Genomic DNA, 24,533 nt, shown 5'->3' on the forward strand with positions numbered 1-24,533 from the left:
CCAGTCCCCTGCTCCCCTTCCCAGCTGGGCAGGCTGCTCTATCCCTCTTCCTCAGGGACAGCTTTCCTACACCCACGTTTTGCACAAATGGACCCAGCAGACAATTAAAAGAGCCAATTGCTCTCTGCTGGCAGCTCATCCTAGGCCAAAGCTGGCAGCTTGGAACAACAAAGTCACTCCTTGTTCTTTGGCCCTCACTCTGTGGATCCCGTTCTGGGGCTGGCCATTCCCACATGCTCCTTCTGTGCAGGAACAGCAGTGTACTGAGGAGCCACTGCTTCTGGACACAGGATTTTTTCCATTTTGGGGTTGGATCTTCCAGCTCCTGCTCTGCAGAGCAGATGGAAGGCAGAGCTGGGAGCCTCTCCCCACAGGCTGTCACCTCCCTTGAGAGCTGGTCCCAGCAGGGACACAAAAACACACTGCCAGCCTCTGTGTGAGGGCTCCAGCAGAAGGATCCGGGGCTGGCTCGGGACAGCGCTGCTGCTCTCAGATATCCAGGGACTGGCTGAGCACAATGGGTGGCACAAAGCCAAGAGCAAACAGCTTCCCAAGGATGTGGCGCTGGAGAAACTGTATCTTGGCAAGTGCTCAGGTCACTACCTGACCCAGGGCATGGCAGCACTCTTTGGCTGCTTTGAGAGAAGGGAGCATTCCAACACAAACCTGTACTTATCCTGTACTTTCTGCTTTATGTCTTGCAGCGAATCTTGGGATATATCTCGCTCCAGGTACCCAGAAAGCACCTCTGTAGCATTCTCTAAGTCTGCTTGGTTATTCTGTAAAGACAAAAGAAAAAAGGGTTTGAGGGGGGGTAAAGAAAAGGGGGAGATTTTTATTTCAGAGCTATTGGAATCAGTACCAAAATAAAAAAGGATTAGATATAATAGAATCCCAGACTGATTTTGGGTGGAAAGGGACATTGAAACTCCTCCACTTCCATCACTGCCATGGGCCACCTTCCACTAGACCAGGTAGCTCCAAGCCCCATTCAACATGGCCTGGAACACTTCCAGGGATAGGGCAGGCATAGCTTTGTGATTCTGTGGCTCCTCCACCACACGATCCTACACGTGCCCAGAGAGCCTCTAACTTCTGCACAACAGAATATTAAACCAGACTAAACTGGGTAAAAGTGAGAACTAAAGGCCTCCAAGCATTAAATCTTATTTCCTCAGTTTTACAGTTTGAATTCCTGACAACCCCATTTTCCCTTACCTCAAAGATAATGGACTGATTATTCTTTTTGAGGTAGAAGGCAAAGACGTAAGTGTACATGAGTGTGGCACGACACTGGCAGAGGACGTCGACTGCTTTCTTCAGGAACTGCACCTCGATCCATGACATGTTGTGCTGCTGCATCTCCTCCATCTTCTGCTTCACCTGAGCGTAGAGCTTGTGCTCGAAGCGCAGGCTCTGCATGTGGTTCATGTAGCGGTTGCAGTAGAACAGGTACCTCTGCAGGGCTGCTCGGGATCGCTGTGTTAATTCCCATTAGGGACAAAGAAAACAGATAGTTAAAACAAAGTAATGGCTGCAAGAGAAGTAAACCCTTCACAAGGCTCTTCCTGATCCAGAGAATGAGCTTCCTTTACAAAAGAGGCTCCTCTCCTGTCATGTTGGGCAGACGGCTCCGTGCAGCCCCGCTAACCCTGGGAAGTGCCCCAGGCACTTCCCAGCACAGCTCTGACATCCTCACTCCCTACCTTGGGAGCAATAACAGTCACACTGCTCAAGCCCCATCACTTTTGTATTTCAGCCTCTCGACTCGAGGTACAGCACTCACATGCTTCCAGTGTCATGACAAAAGTGAGAAGATGATGTTTTGTTGGGGTTTTTTTTTGCTAATAAGGAATTCTGATTACTGTGCTTGTGCTAAGAGGGCAATCTCAGGATGATAATAAAGCAGGGGAAAGGCACCGTGTGCTAAATAGTGCAAGAGAACCAAGATGACTCAATACACAGTCATTAATCTTATTTTCTTCACACTGACAGACCAGCTGTAAAAAAATAACACCACGGGCATGGTTCAACTTGTGTGCTCTGGATGTACAAAGGTAGCACATAGCAGGCAAAGCCATCCCTATCTTAAAAGTCAAAAGACTTAACTGTCCTTTGGATTTGTGCCCGAATCCGTGAATTCCTTCAGAGCAGATGTGTAGGTTTACAGAAAGCACAGCACAGGGCCGATGATCTCCCTCATCACCAAAGGTTATGGACTCACCTCCTGTGCATCCCTTGCTGCCTTTGCATCATCCTCATTGTAGCGATTACAGTTGTACCTGTAACAGGGACACCGATTCCACAGATTTCAGTCCAAATCCGTGCCGTTTGCACCACGACCTCCTCGCCTTCCAGCAAGGCACGCTCCCGAACTCACCAGGCAGATCCGTGGGGCTCCCAGGGGCCCAGACACACCCAGCAGAACTCCGCCTTGCAGTTCTGGTTCCGACAGACCATGTGGTTGCAGCCCCCGTCCTTCTCGATGGTGACGTGGCATTTCGGGCATTCCTGTCCACAGGACAGAGAGCACCGTTAGCAGGGCAAGCACGGAACCCCAACAGCCTGGGGAACTTGGAAGGGTTCCCACGGCAGTCAGACAGAGCACGTCAAGTGAAACACATGATTTAATTCTTCCCTTTGGACATCGAGATCCTCTTCAGTCAGGCCTTAAAATACTTCCAAACCCGGAGCAGTTAGATAGAAAAAAAATTAAGGAATAATGTATTTTATCTATGCTGCTCTCACAGAGGGACACTGGGTGAGTCACTTCATGACCTTCCCCAAAATCCCAGCAGAGAGGTGGTCTCTAAGAGCCTGGGAAGCATGTGGCTTTCCTCACCACCAAGTCTGGTCCACTCTGGGACTGAGACCAAGCCGGAATCACGCTGTTACCAATCCTGCAGCTGTAACATGCCATCCAGAAAGGAGCTGAAAACATGCAGCAAGACTCTAGTGTGCTTCAAAGAAGCTGCTGTCAGCTAAAAAGACACTTCTCTTCCTGAGGTGCTTCCATGTTTCCCGTCAGGTCCCTTTTTTCCCTTCATGTGACACCTCACTGAAGACTCTTCCATAAAAGCTCACATGGGGTTTCCCTTTCAGGAGTAAGGCTCTTGACAAATGTATCTCAAAGGGCAGCTCTGCACAGGAAAATATCTGGGGAATATAACACCAATATCATGGTCTCCATAAGCTTGGAAATGAACAGATCAACAAAGCAGCAAATACAAAGAAAAAAACTGCATAAATAAAACCAAAACCATTTTAGGCTGAATCAGCTCCTCATCCAGCTCATCCCACAACCACACCAGCCTTCATGAAGTTTCTGCACGAGCCAGTTTTTATATATAATACAATAACAAACACATCCAAACCAGTGATACACACACTTTGAAATCAGCTGAAGCTTTTGGGTCAGCAGCATGTGAAATCCCCTCCCCAGTCTGGAGCATGTCTTTGCTAACCAAAGCAGTTCCTACCATGGCATTCAGATAAACTCTCAGCAAAGGAAGAAACCAACATGCACAATCAGTCCATAACTGCTCCTTCTATACAGGACACAATCCAATGGGTTCCTGTACACCCACTCTGAGTGTCCCAACTATTACATTTCATATGAGTTTTCCAGTTTGTATTGTCACAATCAGGAGAATCTGAACATCAAACCAATGGGACCAAGCAGCCACCAAGCACAAAAGAGGGATTTTCCAGACCTGCCCTTTTCCCAGTCACCTGTGTTTGTTCTTCAGACTCAGTAACTGTACTACAAACAGAGTAAGTGAAGCACAGAAGCTCCTGTGCTGGTCCCTTCAAGGGCACAACACCAAGATGTTCCCTAGGACTGTCACAGGATGGATACTCAGCCAGGGAAGCTTGTTCTCAGTTAGTCAATGCAGTTCTGTGAACTTCAAAGTCTAAACTGGTCCCTCCTTCAAGCAGAGCACTCAGGGCAGCATCTATTTCCCTTATCCAGGCAGCACTCCTCCCTCTTCCAATCCTGCACCAACAAGTCAAGACTCAAATTTAGATTTATGCCAGCAATGTCCTGCCCAACTGTGCAGATCCCTGCTCAGTCTGCATCAGCCAGGGTGGCTCTAAGCACAGACAGTGTCCCTGTCACACCATGATGACCCTGGGCTGCACAGCCAGAGCAGGTTGTGGAGCTGAGCAGTTCTTCCAGACACATCTCCTCCCACCAGGTGCCCACATCACTGTGGGAAGCACAGCTGATCCACACAGCAGCCATGGTCCCTCCTGCTGAGCAAAATCCTGCAGCTGAGAGAGGGAGAACAGGCCCCAGGTGACAAGCCAAGCTGGAGAGGTGCCACAAGCACATATCCACAGCACAGGGATGTGGGGCCATCTCACCCCCAGCAAGGCTCCATCCAGCATGGAAATTCTGCCCTCCTGGCTTGCAGGTGGGACCAAGCTTCCCAGTGTGTCCACAGTGCTCAGGGCTTAGAGCACTGGAATGCAAACTAGGACAAAAAGACCCTTTCAGTGCCTCAAAGGGCTCCAGGAGAGCCTGGAGAGGGACTTTGGACAAGAGGGAATGGCTTCCCACTTGGAGATAAATGAGATATTGGGAAGGAATTCTTCCCTGTGAGGGTGGGCAGGCCCTGGCACAGGGTGCCCAGAGAAGCTGTGGCTCTCTCATCCCTGGAGGTGTTCAAGGCCAGGCTGGACAGGGCTTGGAGCACCCTGGGATAGTGGAAGGGGTCCCTGCCCATGGTGGGGGTGGAACTTGAATTAAGGTCCTTCCAACACAAACCATTCCATGATTCTAGGATCTCATTCCAGCCCTTTTCTCACAGGGAATGCCATCCTTTTCAAGCCTTTATGCTCCTGTCTAGCAAAGCACAAGGAAGAGGTGACACAGTATTTGTGCAAATCACTAAAGCTGTGTAGAAGTGTAACATTGAATATTATTAAAAATTAAAGCCATGAAAAGCACATACTAAAGAAATGCTGGACACCAGCAGAAAAAGAATTAATAACTACTCACGTCACCAACAGAACAAGTGGGAGAGATTTATAGATTAGTGAGGATAGGAAGGAAGATCTCCCTGAGAATTACAGCTATGCAACAACCCAACAGGCAGCAAATCAAGTTACTAAACCTGCAGATTATTGTGCACATTATCAGTCACAGCACAACACAGAAGTGACCTCATTAACATTGTTCCACTTCAAACAATTCCTTACTGGGCTTGGAAACAAAAGCCTGGGCAAACCTGGCAATGGAGAACAATCCTGATTTTGTTGTAAAAGTCCATGCACATATAAAGCACCATAAACCTCAGCTGCTCTTTTATGAACAGGAAGCTAAACAGAAACATGTTTCTTGTTTCAGGGCAAGTGAAAGAGATTAGTTCTTTCCAGAACTCCCAGAGGAACTGGTGGACACCAGCCTCCCACAGCCACATTCACACCAACACCTTCACCTCCAGCCCATCCTACAAAAGGAATCATCAAAAACCACAGGGATTTCTTAATGAATTTCAACAAAACCCAAAAACTTAATTATGGCTAGCACAAACAGTACACCATTCTAACACCTAGAGTCACAGAGCAAAACTCTTTTAAACAGATTTGAAACAGCAGTTCATCTGAGAAAGAGAGATGGCACTTGGGCACCTTTAGAAAAACACAGGTCATGGCTCCAGTGCAGTGGGAAATGAAGGAGCACAGCTTGGTGCTGGAGGATTCCATGTCCTGCCAGAATTTCCATGCATTAGAACAAATGCAGGATCTCCAGAAAGTACAGAGGGAGCACTTTAAGCCATTAAAAAGTGATCTGAAAAGGGAGAGATGTGGGCTCATGCCACTATCTCATGCACAGGAGGAAAACAGCCAGTAGCTCTTTTGGAGAAGAAAATGTGCCTGGTTTATCCATCAGCCCTTCAAGCTCTGTCTGGCCTGCAAAGGAAGGATGGGGATGTGCCAGGAGCCAAAGAAGCAATGCTGGGGCTTTTTTAGTACCAGATTAACAACTTTCATTAACACCAATTTAAGTTCCACAACAAAAAGCAGTGCCTTGTGTGCAGGCCAGCACTGTCACCATCTTTGTTCTTTTCCCTTTGGTATTCCAACAAGCAGAGATTAAAATCACACTCAGGTTCCAAACAGGTTTCCCCTCCTCCTTTTAGACAGTCTTGATACACTTTAAGAGCCCAAAATAAATGCACCAATCCAAGTTGTTTCTATTTTTCACTGCTCTGCATGTCCACTTGACAAAAGTAATGGATCTCTGTGGCTCCTTTATTCCCAAACACCCAAAACCTGTCAAATTTAACTCAAGAGAGGAAGAACCAAGTTTGTCAAATAAACTGAAAAAGGAAGAAATGTGCAAATCCTTGGACTATTCAACCCCATTCCTCAAAAAGACTGAGAATTACAGGCTTGATAAAGAACTTGTATTGCCTTATCACAACTTTAAATTAATCTAGTTAAGCTGAACTCATGTGAAAGTAGCTTATTTTAAGAAAAAAAACCATCTACTCCAGCACATTCTGCTGCAAGGGCTGTGTCTTTTGTACAAGCAGAAGGAATTTAGGTCTCCTAAGTGCAAGTAAATGAATGCAAAAGAATAAAAAAAATCGTATCAGAAACCACAGAACTCACTACTCAAACTTCCTCATTTTCATTCAGACCACTCTACATAATTCATCAAAAAATACATCGCATCATTCCAGTTTGGGAACAGAACCCAATTCAGCTGGGTTTCACTCTTCTGTTCTCTCACACAATTGCCTAATCTTCCTTTCCAGCTCCATCTCCCAGGACAAGCCGGAACAAATGTATCTCACATTCTCCCGTTGCAAAGGATTATCCAGATTTCAAGCCCACATTCCAGAGGATTGGTATTTCTCTTTTACACCTTCATCTCGGTATGACAGGAAGTCTCCTTCCCTGAGAGGAGCCCACATGGGACAGGATTCATGCCTGGATGGCTCCACAAAATGCTTTCCAAAAGCCAGAAGCAGCAACGGAGCGCGTCGTCACAACTGAATTCCTTGGAGAGCTGTTCCCACTGATAATGGGGATTTCTGCACCTGATGGCACCCGATTCCTTTCTAGGTTCTTCAAAATGAAGTTCAACACAGAATTTAGGCTGTGAAGACAACAGATGCAGGCACAAGTTGTGCCTCACCAAACACAGCTGCCTTGCTTTCCTGCTAGAGCAGTACAGAGAGAAAGGAGGGATGGAGAGAAAGGAGGGATGCAGCTGCACAATTCCCATCCCAGTCTGTCACTACAGACACCCACACAGCCCTGGGGTTTCTCTGTGCCTCTGGTCAGGGATCAGCAGGGAACTGAGGCAGGAGTTGGATGCAGCCCCACGATCCCAGCCTGACCTGGCTCTCTGAGGCAGCAAAGCTCCCAGGACACACATCCCAGAGGCCAAAGCTGGAGATTCCCACCTTCCCCAAGGCAGGGATCAGCATGAGGGTGGGTTACTCTTCCTGCCAACTTTCCCCTCAATTGAATCCAGCATCAGCTCAGAGAGAAGAATGCCATATTGTCCTTCAGCTAATTCAATGGATATGGATGCTGTAAGACTCCAGGACTGTTGGCTTGCTCAAATGTCTGGAGTAATTACCCTGATGGCAATTTTTCTCCCTGTTGCAGTCTGGGCTCCTACGTATTCCCATGTAGGAATGTCTGGGACAGTATTAAAGGAAGTAGCTTAGACAGTGATGTCCCAGAACAGCTCTGCTGCTCACACCAGACTAGAGGTACCAATGAAGAAGCAGGGCTGGTGCCAGATGCCACACTCCAGCTGGGTGTTTTCCCCCCAAAAATCTTCTTATTCCCAAGACAGGGACAGGTACAAGATGTGGAACCCCAAGATCTTGAGGGCTTTAACAGGCAAAGCAGGGCTGCTGCTGTTCCAGTGTGCCAAATATGTGAGACCCAAGGCTAGCAGTGCTTACACTCTGCCTTTTCCAAGCTATTTGCTGCCCTTCCTCAGGTTTAATAGGAGTAGTTCCCTGAAAACCCAGCAAACTCCAGACAAACCTGGTTCAGTCCCCGAGCCACTTTGGAACACACTGAGACAAAGCCAAAGTCCCTCTGGGGACTCTGTGAGCTCCAAGCAGGGCCCACTGCAGGCTGATCTGAGCTGCACAGCAGGGGTTTCTCTGCCACCATAACACAGCATTCCAGCTCGATGAAAACCAGGCAGCCAGCCCCGGAAAGCAGCGAGGCTGCTGCAAACAATGCCATTAACCACTTACACAACAGAGCTAAGAAAACAAAGCAGCCATTTCCTCACTCCCTCCCCACCTTCCTCCTTCAGCTGGGAGCCCCAGGCCTGCTCCTCACCCTCATGGGATCTGCTGCTTTTGTGTCCTTGTCACCATGACCATCTTGGTTTTAATTTGTCCCAAAATGATCAAATGCTAAAGTTTCAGGCAAAGTTGGGCTAAGTAGAAGGAAGACCTTTACATAATGAAATCCCAGACAGCTGTTCTGCCAGTCTCCAGCTGGAATGTTGCCCAGCAGAAATGAAGGCTCCTCCGGAGGCCAATCCCAGGGATTTGAAGGCAGATGTAAATGATCCCAGCCAAACTGAGCCACGGGTGGTGCTAACATGTTCCACACACGGAATGGGCCATGGATTTGCTTAGGGAAGCCACTGGTGCCAGACAGGAGCCCAAAGACTTAAATCTTGAGCTTCCTTTGGGTCTCCAATTAACTGTTTCTTCCAAGCACTTTCCTTCACTGAACTTGAAGAAACTCACCTGATTCCAGGCATTAACACCCGTTCACTCCTCCAACAAGAGCACTTGAGTGTACTGTGGATTTTAAGGCTTGCTCTTAACAGGGAACAGAAAAAGCAATCCTAGTGGCAAGGAATTAGATTGATGTCCTTTTCACCTGACAAATCTGTATAAAATCTCTATATAAAATAGGAGAAAACCTCTCACCTTTGTGTTGGCTGCAATCCAATTGGAGGTTTCACTGTCGTCATCACACTTCTTAATCCATTTCTTTAACCACTGTCAGAAAAATGATGGAAGAGGAGCATAGGAGCATTAAATCTAACTGGAGGAACTGTAAATGCTCCCAAGACACCTGCTCACATTAAGGAAAGGTACACCCAGCCACATGGGAACTGGGGAGTGTTGGTGCTGGAAAACTGTGCAAACAGCCACTAATTTAGTGGCAGACAGTTCCTGCAGCTCCAGCCTGATCCAGCAAGCACAAGCACCCAGCACAAACACTCCTGCAACGAGTTTGCAGCTCTTAATCAACATAAACTTCATGCTGGACTCATTTTAAATAATAAGGACATTTTGGCTTTGGGGTGACTAATTGTGGCCTTCCAGTACCTGAAAGGAGACTACAAGAAAGATGGAGAGACTGTTTACAAGGGCCAGGAGGGACAGGAAACAAGGAATGGCTTCCCACTGCCAGAGGGCAGGGATAGATGGGATACTGGGAAGGGATTGATGCCTGTGAGGGTGGGGAGGCCCTGGTAAAGGCTGCCCAGAGCAGCTGTGCCTGCCCCATCCCTGGAGGTGTTCAAGGACAGGGCTTGGAGCACCCTGGGCTAGAGGAAGGTATCCCAGCCCATGGCAGGCTGTGGGACTAGATAATCTCTGAAGTTCCTTCAAACCCAAACCAGGAAAACCAAATTAGTTCCTCCAGTACAACGGATCACACCTGACAAAGCATCAAGTACCTACAGGAACAACTCCTACAGGAATGCCCTTTGTCCAAAAAACACCTTCACTCCTCTGCAGGGGCACAGGTCTAACAACCTCCTCTTCCAGACAATTCCCCCCTGGATGAGGCACAAGGTCCAACTGTGAGGCAGCAGTAAAGGCACCCAACAGGATTTCACTGCTGGTTCTCACCCTGTGATTTAAACAGCTGAGCTACTCTGCTCCCTAGTGAGAACAACAATTGGGTTTAATAATCCCTGGGGGTCCCTTCCAGCTCAGAATCATCTATGATTCTGTGGACAGCCACAAAAGCTTGGGCTTGGTTGCTAAGTCTTGCACATAAATTTATTTTAAACTTTTTCAAAACACAGATTTGGACAAGAAATTTGATGTGCTCACCTTGCATTTAACAGGATCATGCCAGTTTTCACCACAGTTAAAGCTGTAAGGGAAAGAAAGAGAAAATAAGCAAACAGGGCACATGATTGTACTTGTAATTAAACAGTTTAAGTTTTCTTCTGGGTTGTTCAAAGCCAGTTCTAAGGAAACTCAACACCACCCCCTTCAACCCTGAAATCCCTCAAGGGCCCCTTCAAAACAGTGACAGAACAAGGGGGAATGGCTCTCCACTGCCAGAGGACAGAGTTAGCTGAGATTATTAGGGAGAAATTCTTTACTGTGAGAGCTGTGAGACACTGCAAGTGGTTTCTAGAGAAGTCACCCCATCCCTGGAGTGTCCAAGGCCAGGCTGGACAGAGCTTGGAGCAGTTTGGGATAGTGGAAGGTGTCCCTGCTCATAGCAGTGGAACTTGACCACCTGTAATGTCCCTCCCAAGCCAAAGCAGCCTGGGCCTCCATGAGCACACAGTAACACTCTGCCAGGGCAGTGAGCACAAAGCAGCATCAGCATCTTGTCCTTGCTCTCTTACCAGAACTGACGGCCACATTTGCAGCGCACGGGTTTCGCATCCGGGTACTGGACTTTAACGACGTGGTGGCAGTCGGGGGCAGGACACCACTTTAACAGTCGATTACACTGTGAAACAAAGACACATCCACATCACACAGGAAGGGTGTGCTCAAGGACAGCTCCTGCCCGGCGTCCCTTTGTTGTGGCTGCAAACAGCTAAGAAATTCAACCCAAACCCACTGCACCCATCACTCCTGGCAAGGACTGAAAGCTTGATCCCATAACAGCTTCTGCCCCAGGCTCCACAGGACAGCTGAAGCCACACAACTGGGAAACTGGGACAGTGCAAACATCTTGCAAAGCACCTTTCTCCAAGTTTATTTGGAGGGTATAAAATTATTAGTATTTTGCTAAAGCACTTTTGCAGTTTTACTTCAACTGGCAAAACGTTTAAGGCATGTTCTTGTGTTTATGGCATTTCCTGGTTTTCAATGTGAAGTATCTCAGGTAACACTCAAGAATTATAAATATTACATAACTATTATGTAACTATTATAACTACGTAATTCTGCTTCTCAGAACTCAAATATTAAGCAACTGCTCTTACACTCTCTTTAGGTCTTTTGTCCTAAAGTTTTTTTAGTATTTTCCTACAATTATCCCTGTAATGCAAAGGACATAAAACAACCCCTGCATTCACACTTGATTAGAGACTATGCAAAAAACCTGCTCTGCAGTTCTAAACAAGCCTCCAGCCTCTGGCTGGCTACACATGTGAGACAAAACCTACAAGCCATTGAAAAATTCAAATAAAAACTCACCTCTACAAAACTATTGGTTATTAAATGCTGGTACTTTAATTTAACCTTGGAATCTGTGATCAGACGCCTGTGGGAAGGGAAGAAACAGAAAAATTGTAGCAGAAATCGTGGTTTTTCCATATACTGCCAGTAAGTTAAGACATGATTCATCCTTCTAACTGTTCTCTATTTATTTGTTACATCATTTATTACTATGAAAACTACATTCATTCTATTCAATGTATAAATATATATATAAATATATTAGCTTCAGAAACAGAAAGCTCAAACAGTTCAAAAGAACTGAACCTCTTGGTGTTGAGGATTTTTATTTAAAAACACTTCCCTGAAGAGCCCAAGAAACAAAGCAAGTAATTTTATCAGTTCATTTACATAAAACAGGCACATTTTGTGGCAAATCCCTTTAAAAAGCTCCAAAACAACCCTTGTGTGGCTAATAACTTTGGGAAGCCTCACGTTAGCTGGGTTTCAGTGGAATGCTACAGCTTCAGCTTAAAAATTAATGGTGTTTTAATCTATTTACCATAAAAACAAAGTTGATTTGAATTCAACATCACTAGGGGTGTACACAACATGGACTTTAAATTAATTCCAGTCTGCTTGGAACTGGGGGAGCAGAGGAAAACTGATGGGACCCTTGACAAGCATGGTGACCACTTTTCTCCTGGGCACACCATTCCAGCTGGCATTTGCAGACTGCCCAGCCTTAATGCATCCAAAATAAGTTAATTATGGATTGCTGAGCACTTCTAAAAATGTCTTTTAGCCATGACTGAAGTGTCTTCCCAATATATCTAAATATAAAGCTGCACTGACACACCCTTTGTGGCATTCCTGGTTTAAATCCTACTGTGGAATACAGCTTTATACAGGTCATACCATGGGTAAATATTGGAATGAATGGATTTTCCTTTCCAGCTGCAGCCAAAACTCAGGGTACTCCTGCATGTTATCCTTAGAACACTCCCTGAGGAGCAGTGTGTGCCCATGGGATGTGCACAGATCCCAGCCCTGGGCAGCTGGGGAGCTCCTCTCCCAAGCACATGCTGGTTATTACATAAATCACAGCACGTGGCAGCTCAATTCCCAGGGCTAAAATAAAACAAATCAGCTGACAAAGCATCTCCTGCAATTCTGGAGTCAAACTTACTGAGAATGAGAAAACAATCTGAATTTAGTATTAATTATAAATCTCTGGTTTTTACACCATACCTGGGCTTCAAGACATACTAAATAACACCTTGAAAATGTACTGTATGATGACAACATATCAGGTACTGGAATTGAAATTAACAGTCATGCCATGACTAACCAGAGCACATAATCCACTGGTTTTTTGCTTATCAACATGCTTTGCGCCAGTCAACATCACCAGGTCAAGATCTTCAACAATTCTGCTTTGAATATTACTGTCTTTTGGCAAATCACAAACAAAACTAGACAAATTAAGAGGTGAAATCCACACCCAGAGGCCATAAATCATATAAATTTTGTGTTCATATCGCTTGAAAACTGAGAGCTGGAGACTTTGTAAACAGGAAAGGACCTAAAAAGTAGTAATCAACAGCACAGAAGTGGGTGCAGGTTCCAGCTGAGATCATTTACATTTTTTGCAATATATATTGACATATCCTAAGATTGCCACACTTGTCTATGTTGGCTTTTAAAGGAAAGAGCTTTTGCAAAAATGCACTTTGCTCCCCACAGAAATCCAGGTAAGACCAGGGAAAGGTGGATTTTTACCTTTAGAAACAGTTTCTAGCTTTACTCAGACAAACTGGACTTGTTTGCTTTAGCACCCAGCTGCCACTGCCCTATCCCAGGGCTCATCCCTTCCTGCCCTCCTTTTCTTCCATCCTTTCCTTGCTGCTGCTGCCACTGCCACCTCCAATGCTTTCAGCTACTCAATTTCACATGCACTGTTTGAACAGCTCATTCCAACTGTTGCAATCAAGAAAACACTCCAAAAAGTCCTGCTGAGAGCGTTTCACTCCACAAATTGAAGTTCAACCTCTGGTAAACAAAAATCTCAATCAAGTTACTCAAGATATGCCAACTCCAGCTCAGTCTCCACCCACTGGGCTCTACAAACCACCCCTCAACAGGGCAGGAAAGCATTTCAGCTACTTCCACTTCCATCCAGCCTACACTCCATGAGTAACCAAGAGCCAAAATTGGGAAAATCGTTACTCTGAAAGCAACTGATAATAAAAACCACCAAATTAATATCAATGAATGAGTCAGGCTTCAGGAAGGAAAGAATAGGGTAACAGAAGCCTCTACCGAGATGTTTTAGCAAGAAGAATTAAAATGAACTTGAACAAATTTCAGCATTATGAAGGATATTGCTCATGCAACAACCTCCCTCAGTATAAAACAGAAGGAAGCTCATGGAGTTTGCTGCTCCACCATGAACTATATCAGTCATTCTACAGCTGGACAACTTCGTAATTCCAAGGACACAGGATGACACACCACCTTAATCAAATCTTGTGTTTGAGGGTAAACTGCCTCCTATCAGAGGGCAAAAAACACATCCTGCATCAGCCCTTAGGACTCCTGTCCTCTGACTCACCTATTAACTACAGCTATAGGGCTTGGGCAACCAGTGGGTTGACCTGGGTACAAGTCCTAAATTCCTAAGTAAATCAAAGGAAACAAAATGCACAAAGCAGTAAAACAGGGTTTGGAAACCCTGGTGTCAACACTGACCAAACTGGTCAGGGAGTCTTTCCTCCCAGTGTCATCACATGGGGTTTTCACACCTAAACAGGAAGTTAAGAGACATTCTGGAATCAAAGCAGCAGCTCAAGACAGGCTCCTCTGCTGCCTGCAAGCTTCTGTGCAGTTTGTTAGAAGCATTTAAATACATCTGAATAGCACATGAGTAACACAATGGAAAGAGAGAGCAAAGCCAAGAGCATTACTTACATAACTGTATTGTCGTCCACTAAGATATCACAGCCATGGGCAGGGCATGAAATGGTCTGAAAAACACAAAAAGGTCACAGGAGGAACAGTGATTATCCTGGTTTTGTACCACAAGGAATTCCAAGGCAACAGACTTCACTACAATCCACAAAGGAGTGCCCTGCCTCTCCCAGGTGAGCCACTGGTTCGGCTCCTCCTTCCCCAGCCCAAAAATCTGCATCAGCTCCACTGAATTCTCCACAGATTCCCCTTAGCAGAGCCTGCAGCCTCCAAACCTTTGGGGTTTGAGCTTTCTCTGTTGTTCTTTTGGTTTTTTTTAAACTTTAGCAGAGACTCTACCCTGTCTCTCCAATACACAGAATTTCCAGAAATAAGCCATGAGGTTAGTTGAGATTTACCTGTCCCATGCCTTCCTCCATTATTTTGGTAGTTAAATATTCACTCCAGCACTGCATACAGAATTTGTGTCCACACTCCAGGCCAGTGAAGTACTGCAATGACAAAGAACACAAGACATGGCCTCATTTTATCACATGGATTGACTCCATAATTTCACCCTTCTTGGTGCTGTGCAGTTCATCCATCCCATCCCTCATTCCCCACTCCAAACCTGAGACATTGGTATTCACCTTGCATCACCACCTCTACAGAACCCTGCCAAGGCAGCCTTAGTCACTCTTCCAAAGCCAGACTTCAATCCCCAACCCCAGCAGCAAGGAAAGGTGTGGCCCATGTTTCCATCCTGCCCATTTAAATTTATCCTTGTTTCAGGAGTGTATATGGAGCACAGCATGGCTCTCTCCCATTCTGCTTTGGAAATCATTCAAACAAATACAACACCAAAGAGGTCACAGTGACAAGGATACAGAGTCTTCATTCCTCCTGTTTTTTCCCCTTGGCACATGTGGGTGCTGCCCAAAAGTCCCAGACCTCCCCAGGGAAGTTCCCCCTGAAACCCAGATGCTCATCAGATCAGGACACTTAAGGTCCTAATTGGCAGGTGTAAATTGCCAAATAAAATTCAATAATGATCTGCTGTCACAGACAGCAACAGGGACAACTCCATCCTTGTCTGCATCATCAGAGCTGTCAAGATATCATCTGGGACTGAGTGGTTACACAAGGGGTGGAGAAGCAAACACTGCTGAGGAAGGAGTGGAACTGAAGTACTTTTCTCTGGTCAGCTGAAAGTTATTTTATGCTCAGAGTCACACCAAGGAAAACTGTATTTAAAACACTTCATTTGGACCACTATTGAGGTAATATTTGCTGGCTCAGCTTTTCAAACCAATTTCTCAGCTAGTGAGATAAAACCAGAACTGTACCCTCAGACATCATCAAACCACGAAAACTCCACAGAGGAAAGAACCTGGAACCCGCTGTGGAAGAGCCCAAAACAACAGCAGGATGGTGGTAACTGAGCAAAGGAGAACCCACGTGAGGCAAATGCTCTTTCCAAGCATTCTCATTCACCACAGATACATTCTGTCCATCCCACAGAGGTGCAGCAGCTGTGCTGTGCCATCTCTGGCTGCTCTGGCATTGCCCAGGGCAGGTGCCTGTCAGCACCCCTGTGCCAGGGCTGGCAGGCTGTGATTACACTGCTGTGATTACACTGCTGTGATTACACTGCTGTGATTACACTGCTGCCACCAGCACAGGCTGCAGCCTGGGAGCACCAACACGGCTGAATCTGACCTGAGCATCTGACTCGGCTCCAGGTAAAAATAGAAACATCCACTCCCAAAAAAACAACAAAGAGATCAGAGAGGAGGCTGACACCTATGTGGTGCCAGGTACACCAGCTGCAAGAGTGCAAAAAGATGCCACTGGTTCTTCCTTCCAATTTCTGAACCCTTACTGAGCCAGCTAACAAGGTATCTGATGCTCCACAGATGCTGCTGTGGCCAAGTGACATCTCCTGGAGATGCAGAGTTGGAGTAAAAACACTTCAACATCTGTAACTTTTGGGATGCCACAGCATGAAACCATCCCAAAGACTGCACTGGCTTTTCTGTGAATTCTGCTTCTCTACATGTGATGGGAAGCAAGCACAGATAAGGGAATCATCCCTTACTGAACCCAAACATTCCTGAAGCAGGCACACACGAGGAACCAGCACAGAGCACATCTTCATGGAAGACCTGTTTTGGTTATTTCAGGCAGGAAAATGCTTTGCTAAATGCCCACAGAAAGGCAGCCACCACCACGCTTCCTCCCAGGCTGCAAGGAATGCAGAGAATCTCTCAGCTCTTTTCTTTACTTTGAGGGAGTTCCCAATTATTTTTGGCTCAGCTGACAGCAGATGTCAAGGGAGCAAGTAAAAAGGCCAACATAAAACCACCAAGGATGGGGGAGCAGTAACTCCTTAGGCAGCTCAACAGCCCAGGGGACAGCTCTGCTGTCACCACATCTGTGCTCAACATCTCCAGTCTGGACAAAGCAGGATGTTCCCAAAAACACCCCCAGCCCACTCTCCTGAGGGTGAGGGCAAGAGAGGAGGAAGGCAAAGCCACGACCCTCCCAATTCCTGTCTTCCCAATAAAGGTGTCACCCAAAAGAACTGCTGGGACCTGACAGTGCTTGACAGGGACACAGAGCAGGGGAAACATCTCCCTTAAACCCTCAAACTTGCAGGGTGAGAGCTTCAAATGCTTTATTTGGCAGGTGCTTCCCAAAACTTCAAACCACAGCTCTTTGGAGGTGACTGAAGAGCTACAGAGACTTCGTAGATGGTGTCTCATGTACTTGAGACTTTCAAGACTAACATTCCTGCAACAACTGTTGCACTGTAAAACTTCTTAACACCTCCAAACCCTCAGCTTTCCATAGGCTGAAAGGGGCTCTCAGTGCAAAATGAAATGCCCAGCTTTCATGTGGAAAAATAATTAGCTAATTATTGCTAGAGGATTTTCCAAGCTGAGATTTTAGGCTGGGCATTGAACATGAAAATAATCCTAGAATTTAAAATTCACACCGACTAAAAGAGGTTCAAAGCAGATTTCAATCACCTTAGACACAGACACTATAGCCTTTTACAGAAGAAATAATAAATACTAGTTTTCCTATAGGCTCCAGCTTTTCTGTAGAGCAAAGAAAGAGTCCCCTCTGATGTCTTTTAACACCAGCAACAGAGAAAGCCCTGCTCACCTGCAACATCTCTCTGCTCCAGCTAAATATCTGCTCTTCTAACAACTGGGCCACTGCTATTTGAGCTACAAAATCAGGAAGTGTTAGCAAGGTTTGTGCTGTTCTTTCCAGTGTCAAAACTCCAGACAATGCTGGGTGTGATTTTAGAGGCTGTCCTGTGCAGGGCCAGGAGCTGGACTCGAGGATCCTTGTGGGTCTGTCCCATGATTCTAAGATTCTGCTTCCCAGGCAGCACAGCACCCCCAGCCAGAGGACAGGCCTGTCACTTGTGAGTTGTACCCCCACCCAGCACAGCAATTATGTTAAAATTGCCTTTCTTTCTCAAAGCACCTCATCATACAGAGCAGGAATTTGCCTTCCCAGCTACTCTTCACAAGAAGGAAGTCAGGGCACACAAGAGGAGACACGTGAAGCCTTGTGGTTCCTGGCTGAAGAGCAACAGGGACCTTAATGCTGAGAATGGCAGCCTGAAGCTGGGCTTGGCTCAGCTCTGTCCGCTCCAGGGGAGAAGATCCAGAGCAAGGGAAGGGCACAACCAGGGAACTTCACCTTCCTGAACCCCAAAGCTCATCATGGTTCCTTGATTAAAACACATCCAGAGCAAGAGCAAAGCCTCATGTCAGGGTAGCTTTGCCTGGAAAGGCCCAGCACTTGTTTTAGGGTGTTCTGGAAGGGCAGCTCCCCCACAAAGAACATGCTCCAATAAAGGTAGAATCCCTTACTATCAGCACTTTGACTTCTGATGAACTCTCCTATTTGAGCTTTTCCACTCACCTCCTTTTCTCCCAGGTCTCCCAACAGTATGTCCTGCCCCAGGAGCCCCAGCAGAGCCTGCACCTCTTAGCAGGGTATGTTGACAGTCAACAGTGACCAAAGGAAGTAGCACTATCACCCAGAGCATTGATGCAGGGCTCCAGCAAGCACCGGGTAACACACCCTCATGTCTGACCAAGAGGGTATTGTCAAATATAATAAAGATCCAAAGATATCCACATTTTAATTCTACTGCTTTTTTCTAGACTTCCTAGTTTGACTATTTTGCTTTTAAAAGATCTTTCCTACTTTGTCTCTCTATGTAAGTAAATCTCTTTGCCCATCATGCTTTTCACAGCTTTTTAGTTTCACACATCCTTTATCTGTACACCTCACCTGGTATCAGACCTTTGCAAACATCACCTGCTTGCTTTTTCCTGAACTTTACCACACCACTGCCCGGGCCCCAGCACCCTCAAAGGTTGTGTGCAGGAAAACATGAAGTTTCAGGTTGGAAATTTGGGGACTTGCTGCTCAGGTATGAGAGCTTGCCGAGAATTTTAAACTTTCTGGGCTTAAAGGTACAGACCCTCAAAAGAGCACTACATTTGACCTGAGGCTGTGGAGAAGATTTCCAAAATTGATTGATAGCACTGAGATTACAGGCGTGTAATTGGTTAGAAGTGTGTAACATTACAGGGTGGAAAACTCAGAATCTGGGGTTTTAGAATATAGAAATAAATATGAAGCAAGATGGAGGTTTTAGGCCAGAGGCAAGTTATTCTTCTTTACCTTCTTCTTCATGGTTTTGGGTGATATTTTGCAATTGGACAGAAAAGTCCACATTGCAAGCTTCCAGGGATCAGTTACTGTGTTAAAAGGGAAAGTAATCTAGGTGTCATTTCTTAATTGGATAGTTTAGTCTTAAAAGACCTTGTAACAAGAGATAAACATTTTATGCCTTGTTAATGAAATGCTGCTGAACTCGTGGTTGTGAGGCTGTTTATCTGATAAGAAATAATAAACACCTGAGTCCAAACATGAACTACCATCTCAAACTACCTTCAATCCCAACCTCAAGAAACTGACAGGCCACTGGGTACTCACGGAGTTTGGGTAGTTCAGATAGCAGATCTGACAGGACATGTCCTGGGCTGATGATCTGGTGTTCATCTGGCGCGTTCGCGACTTTTTACTTGGATTAATTACGTGACACTCTGCAAAGAGCTTCTCCAAGTTGCCATCAAAGTACCTGCACAACACAGGACAGAATGAAAATTTAACCATTTTTAAAATTATATTTCCATTCTATGTAGCAGTTAAGTGGACAAAGATGCTTTTTGTATTTCAAAACTCATACACACCCACTGCTTCCAACAAACCCTTCTCTAACACAACACAGATATTGGACAACGACAGAATTTCAGAGACTCTCACTTGAATTACACACCTGAAATTCAGGCACCTTCAATTCTTCAGCTGCATTTCAAGTCATTTGTGACTCTCCCAAATGCTTTGCATTAGAATTCCAGGACAGGAAACTAGAGCAAGAACACCTGAGTTCACAGTTCAGCCATTGGAACACCTTCCTAAAGCACAGGTCTGATGCCTTCAAGCTCAATTATTTTCAAGTGAAGCCTTCCATTTTTCCTAATATTCTGACCCTTAGCCATTTGAGCGTCTTTTCTCCTCAATCAACCTGAGGTAATTTAACAGCTTCCTAAAAAATACAGTTCCATGTTTACAATGCTTCCAAAGATCAGGTACCTATTGGAAAGGAGGATGCAAAATTGCTTGGGGGGGGGTGAAAAAAAGATCACTTCCTTTCTATTTCCTATTCCCTTAAGGAAAAGAATATTGGTTTGCTTTAAAGACTGATAAAAAGCTCTTCCTTGGAGAGGAGGACCAAACTGGAGAGAATCATTATCAGAAAGCTCAGCCTCTTCCCAGAATCCTCCACACACCTTTCTCCAGCCTGCAGCAGCTGCAAAGAACTAATTAAACCAGACAATTAACCAGCCCCATCACATGCACACATCCCCCAGCCAAACCCAGTATGTCATTCCCCTGCTCCATTACAGCTCTACCTACCAACAAGGCTTGATTTATAATTGAAAAAATATCAATTTTCCTGCTGTTTCATATGTTTCTCAATGCAAATAATGTATTCTGGATTTTAAATTTCAAGACACTGAATCTGGAAGGAAGTGTGATGCTGGCATCACAGCATCCACGAGGCTTTGCCACTGTTCTGCAATGTTAGCTCAGGATTTTACTGAACCAAGTTCTTTTGTTTACTTAGAGGATTTTATTTAGAGATTTATATGTTATATTTAAATCTAAATATATAAAATTATATATTTATAACATTTTACCAAGTGAATTCAGTGCAGTCCCATTACAGGCAGTATTTGTTTATTAAGAATCATGGATAAATATTAAATCCACAAAAGTTTTCCAGCCTTCCAACTGCTCTTAGAGGCAGCAGGAGCAGCACAGGACATGCTCTGAGGAGAGCAGAAACACAGCTGGGTGTGAAGTTTGCAAGGAAAATAGTTTTGTATACAAATGCTATGATGCAACTTGAACCCTGATACTCATGACCAGCTAAATGCTTATGGAAATACCAGGTTTTTGTAGTGGTGGGCTGGTTTTAAGAGTGAATATCCACATCAGGAACTTGACTTTTTTCACCTGGAATTACCTATCCCCTTTAAATGCCTATGGATAGTACTCCTGCTTCTCCATGCTGTTTTCTTTTCATGCATTTTGTTTCTAAGTAATTTCCACATTTATTTTTAGGTATGTCTCTCAGACTCATACTCATGCAGCCACTGGGCTGTAAGAACTCCAGAAAATGCAGAGGAAAACTGCATTTTTAGAGAGTGGATGTCCCTGAAAACACACAGCTCCAATGGATACTCCAAAGTCCAACTGCTCCACCACTCCTCAGGCAAACATGCCAAGGGCTCAGAAGACTCTTGCAGTTCCTTCCAAGGTTAGGAACAGCACCTAATTCCAATTACCATCCCTTTTTCCCACTTTTTCCAGCATCACCACAGACCAACCATGCAGGAAGATCTCCCTCTGCCCTTCCCATGTTCTCTGGTCAAAGGATTCCCAGGCAGCAGCTCTAACACCCTTCCCTCCCACAGCAGGTGAGCTCCATGTGACATCCACCAAATTCCCTGGCCAGCAAACCTTCTTTACCACCAATTCCCATTTCCATTCATCCTCCGTTAAGCCAAGAAAGCCAAAACACATGCAGTGCCAGTCCTGATCTGACCCTGATCTCATACAATTTCACTTAGGTTTCTCCTCCAAATCTCACTTAATGCATTGCAAAGAATTTCTCCAGCTCTCCTCCATGTCAGCATTTCTCCTCACTTCCTTTACAAGTCCAAGAATTCTGATTTTCCCTCAAATCCTCTCTATTAAAGGGTTGGTTCTTGGTACCTCCATCCTTATTTTCATCCTAGGGAGGAGCACAGCACCTTCAACAGCCCTTTAGATCCTGTGTCCTGCTTTCCCTTCACAATGCAGATACTGAGTAATTCCAGCTCTTCTGGTGCACGAGAATTTCCTCCATTAATTCTTTGAAGTTCATTTGCTTCATCACAAAGTTGGGGAGTTTTCTGCTATTTTAAAATGAATGGACAAACCAGTGTTTGTCCATTATTTTCAAATGTTTCTACTTACCAAGACCAAACCTGTAACAACACCAAGTCTTTCTGGCAGAGGGATCAAGCTGTCAGCTCCTTGATCTCCTCAAAATTCCCTCCTGCTGTTTGTAACTGCCTAATCTCCATTTTCCAGACATAATCAAATCCTACCCATGGGAGTATCAAAGATAAAAAGCCTTTTCACTGAAAAAAAATTGCTTCTAGTACACATTTTGGGGTATTTACTTCCATGGAAGAGCACTTGTGAGTGTCAGTACATCAAAACACTCACAGTAAAAGATATCTCCACATCAAAACTCCTGCCATGCACCATTTTTCACCTGTTCAGCCTCTGCTGAAGAGTGGAAAGTATTTATTTGTTCCAGGGAAAGCAGGCAGCCAGGTTCTGGAGAAGAGGCAATCTGGGCATTCCTGACATCCCTGCTCTGCTCAGAGGGAGCAGGGACATGTGGCCACCAAGATAAGCAGCTACAGGGGACTGCTGGATTTCTGGCTGTGCCTCCAGGGGTTAAATCGGGCCTTGGAGACATGCTGAGACCCTTTTCTCTTAACAAAATGACCAGGAGAAGGCACCTAAAGCAGGAGAGCTGCATTTTAACCTCTTCATCACAGAGGTTCATCTCCAAACTCCCCTCAGGGGAGGACACCATCAGCCATAGCAAAACTGGAAGATAATAAAGATAAGATTCAAGCTAAAACACTTTCTTCACTTGGTTCTGAGGTGATGTGGTCATTCTGCACCTGGTGCTCTCCTATCCCTATGAATCACACCTGCAAGACCCAGGAAAATAATATTTGACATCTTTATTCTCCTAAACACATGCAGCGTATCAGAGGCTGTACTAGTATTTCCTCCACTCATCACTTCCATCCTACAAACAAATCCACCCCAAACCTCCAATTTTGCTTTTCCACACAAACAATTAAGAGTTTCACCAGTGGGACAGGGCAGTTTTTAAATTGTGGCTGTTATTACTTTACTGTAAGTGGAATAAATATCTGTAGCACATCTGCCCTCTGAACACCAGCACTGTGTAATTACTCCATGACAAAGCTGGCACAGACAGTAACAACCTGCTCATTAAAAACAGGCATAACAACACTAAAAAAAAGGGGGAAAACAGAGAAATGTTCATGTCACAAGCTCAGACCTCCCCACTTATCAAAAAAAGAGAAGCCACTTGGTTGAAGTGCCTTCCTCCAGGCCAGGTCTGATAAGGCTGCTGGGAGGTCGTGCTGACTCACCATGAGCTAAGAGAAAACAGGCACTGATTAGGAACTGCAAATACACCATCAAACAACAGGAACTTTCCAGCAAAATGTATATTTTGGGGGCTTTTTTCCCCTTAATCCTCACCTATCACCACAGCAATGACCAAGCCCTCTTGAACAGCAAGAGCCTGCACTCAGCCTCCTACTCCTGCTTTAACACAGCTCAGCACTCCAGGAGATTTCATGGAAGTTATCTGGTGCAGAAGTGTCAGAAGGCAGCACCAGGCACTGGAGAAATCCTGTTTTGCTGTTTTTCTCATACAACAGGACGTAATAAGCACCAAAACTGGGTCCAGTGTACAACAGGTGTGCCTAAGCAAGTCATGTATTCTATTATTCACAGAGTAATCCTGCTGAGTTAAGTATTTAATGAATATGTTTACCTGTGGATTTGTAAATATAACATGTACTTAAACTGTAAAAGCCTTAACAGTAATACCTCACACTGACCTGGCTGGCCCCTCCCTTGAGAGAAAAAAAAAAAAAACAAACCAAAAACAAAACCACAGCCCAATTTTTTATTTTTAAATTGATGGCAGCCCTAAACAAGCTTTCAACAACAAGGGACAAAACCTGCTGTACAAAGGGATGGCTTTTCAGTGCACTCGTGTAGAGGTATCTCCCAGGCAAGGAGAGTGAACTCTACCCCAGCCAGGAGAACCAGCCCAAGAAACTCAAACACCAAGTGAGCAGACATGTTGCAGAGCAGGTATTAAATCAGAATTCTTAACAGCTGTAGTTAAATAGTGGATATATTTGTAACAGAAAGTCTTCAGACTTCCAACATTTACTAAAAGAGGTCAATCTCAGGAAAGTAAGGACTAGAAAGCTGTAAAAAAATACAATCACTTTAGAAAAAAAAAATCTAGGTTAAACAAAACAGAAGAGATACCTGAGCACCATCACTAACCAAAAACATTACACAAAGGGCACTAATGATGTCCTAAATCCATTAGCCAAGGATAGCACAAATATTTATACTCTAAAATAATTACTAACAGTGTGAAAACCTTTGCTCCTCTTTCCCTGGGTGACAAAGTACCAAACTACAGGGGCTCAGCCCCAGGGTCAGTGAAGGGACATTTATCAATTCATAGGAGCACCAGCAACTGCTCCTGGCTTACCAAGCACATCTCATCTTCTCATACCCTGGTTATCAGGCAAAGGAAATGGTAATTAAGGGAAAAGTCAGACTAATGATCCTAGCAGGCCCTCCACACCCACTGGTCACTCCACACCAAGTAAGACCAGCACAAGTCCCTGTACAGCTTTTACTGCTCCTTTTGGTCCAGATTAATTCTCCTCCCAGTTTCTAAAGTAATTTAAATTCTCCAGCTCC

At 45.1% G+C, this 24,533-nt stretch overlaps 1 protein-coding gene across 3 annotated transcripts in view; it reads right to left on the reverse strand.

Moving 5' to 3' along the window:
- Positions 1–24,533, reverse strand: part of ARIH1 (ariadne RBR E3 ubiquitin protein ligase 1) — a 50,166-nt gene that overhangs the window by 3,294 nt on the left and 22,339 nt on the right. For 2 of the 3 annotated variants that reach the window (XM_064389454.1, XM_064389456.1), the window contains 11 exons: positions 19,347–19,491; positions 14,735–14,827; positions 14,337–14,392; positions 11,406–11,472; positions 10,604–10,710; positions 10,074–10,116; positions 8,934–9,005; positions 2,381–2,511; positions 2,225–2,282; positions 1,219–1,479; positions 667–779 (listed from right to left, as the gene is read on the reverse strand). In XM_064389454.1, the coding sequence (XP_064245524.1) occupies positions 667–779; positions 1,219–1,479; positions 2,225–2,282; positions 2,381–2,511; positions 8,934–9,005; positions 10,074–10,116; positions 10,604–10,710; positions 11,406–11,472; positions 14,337–14,392; positions 14,735–14,827; positions 19,347–19,491 (1,146 nt within the window). The remainder of the gene's footprint in view (positions 1–666; positions 780–1,218; positions 1,480–2,224; positions 2,283–2,380; positions 2,512–8,933; positions 9,006–10,073; positions 10,117–10,603; positions 10,711–11,405; positions 11,473–14,336; positions 14,393–14,734; positions 14,828–19,346; positions 19,492–24,533) is intronic. The other variant, XM_064389455.1, reaches the window with a different exon arrangement.

Source organism: Passer domesticus, chromosome 14 (assembly GCF_036417665.1).
Source record: "Passer domesticus isolate bPasDom1 chromosome 14, bPasDom1.hap1, whole genome shotgun sequence".
Taxonomy (NCBI): domain Eukaryota; kingdom Metazoa; phylum Chordata; class Aves; order Passeriformes; family Passeridae; genus Passer; species Passer domesticus.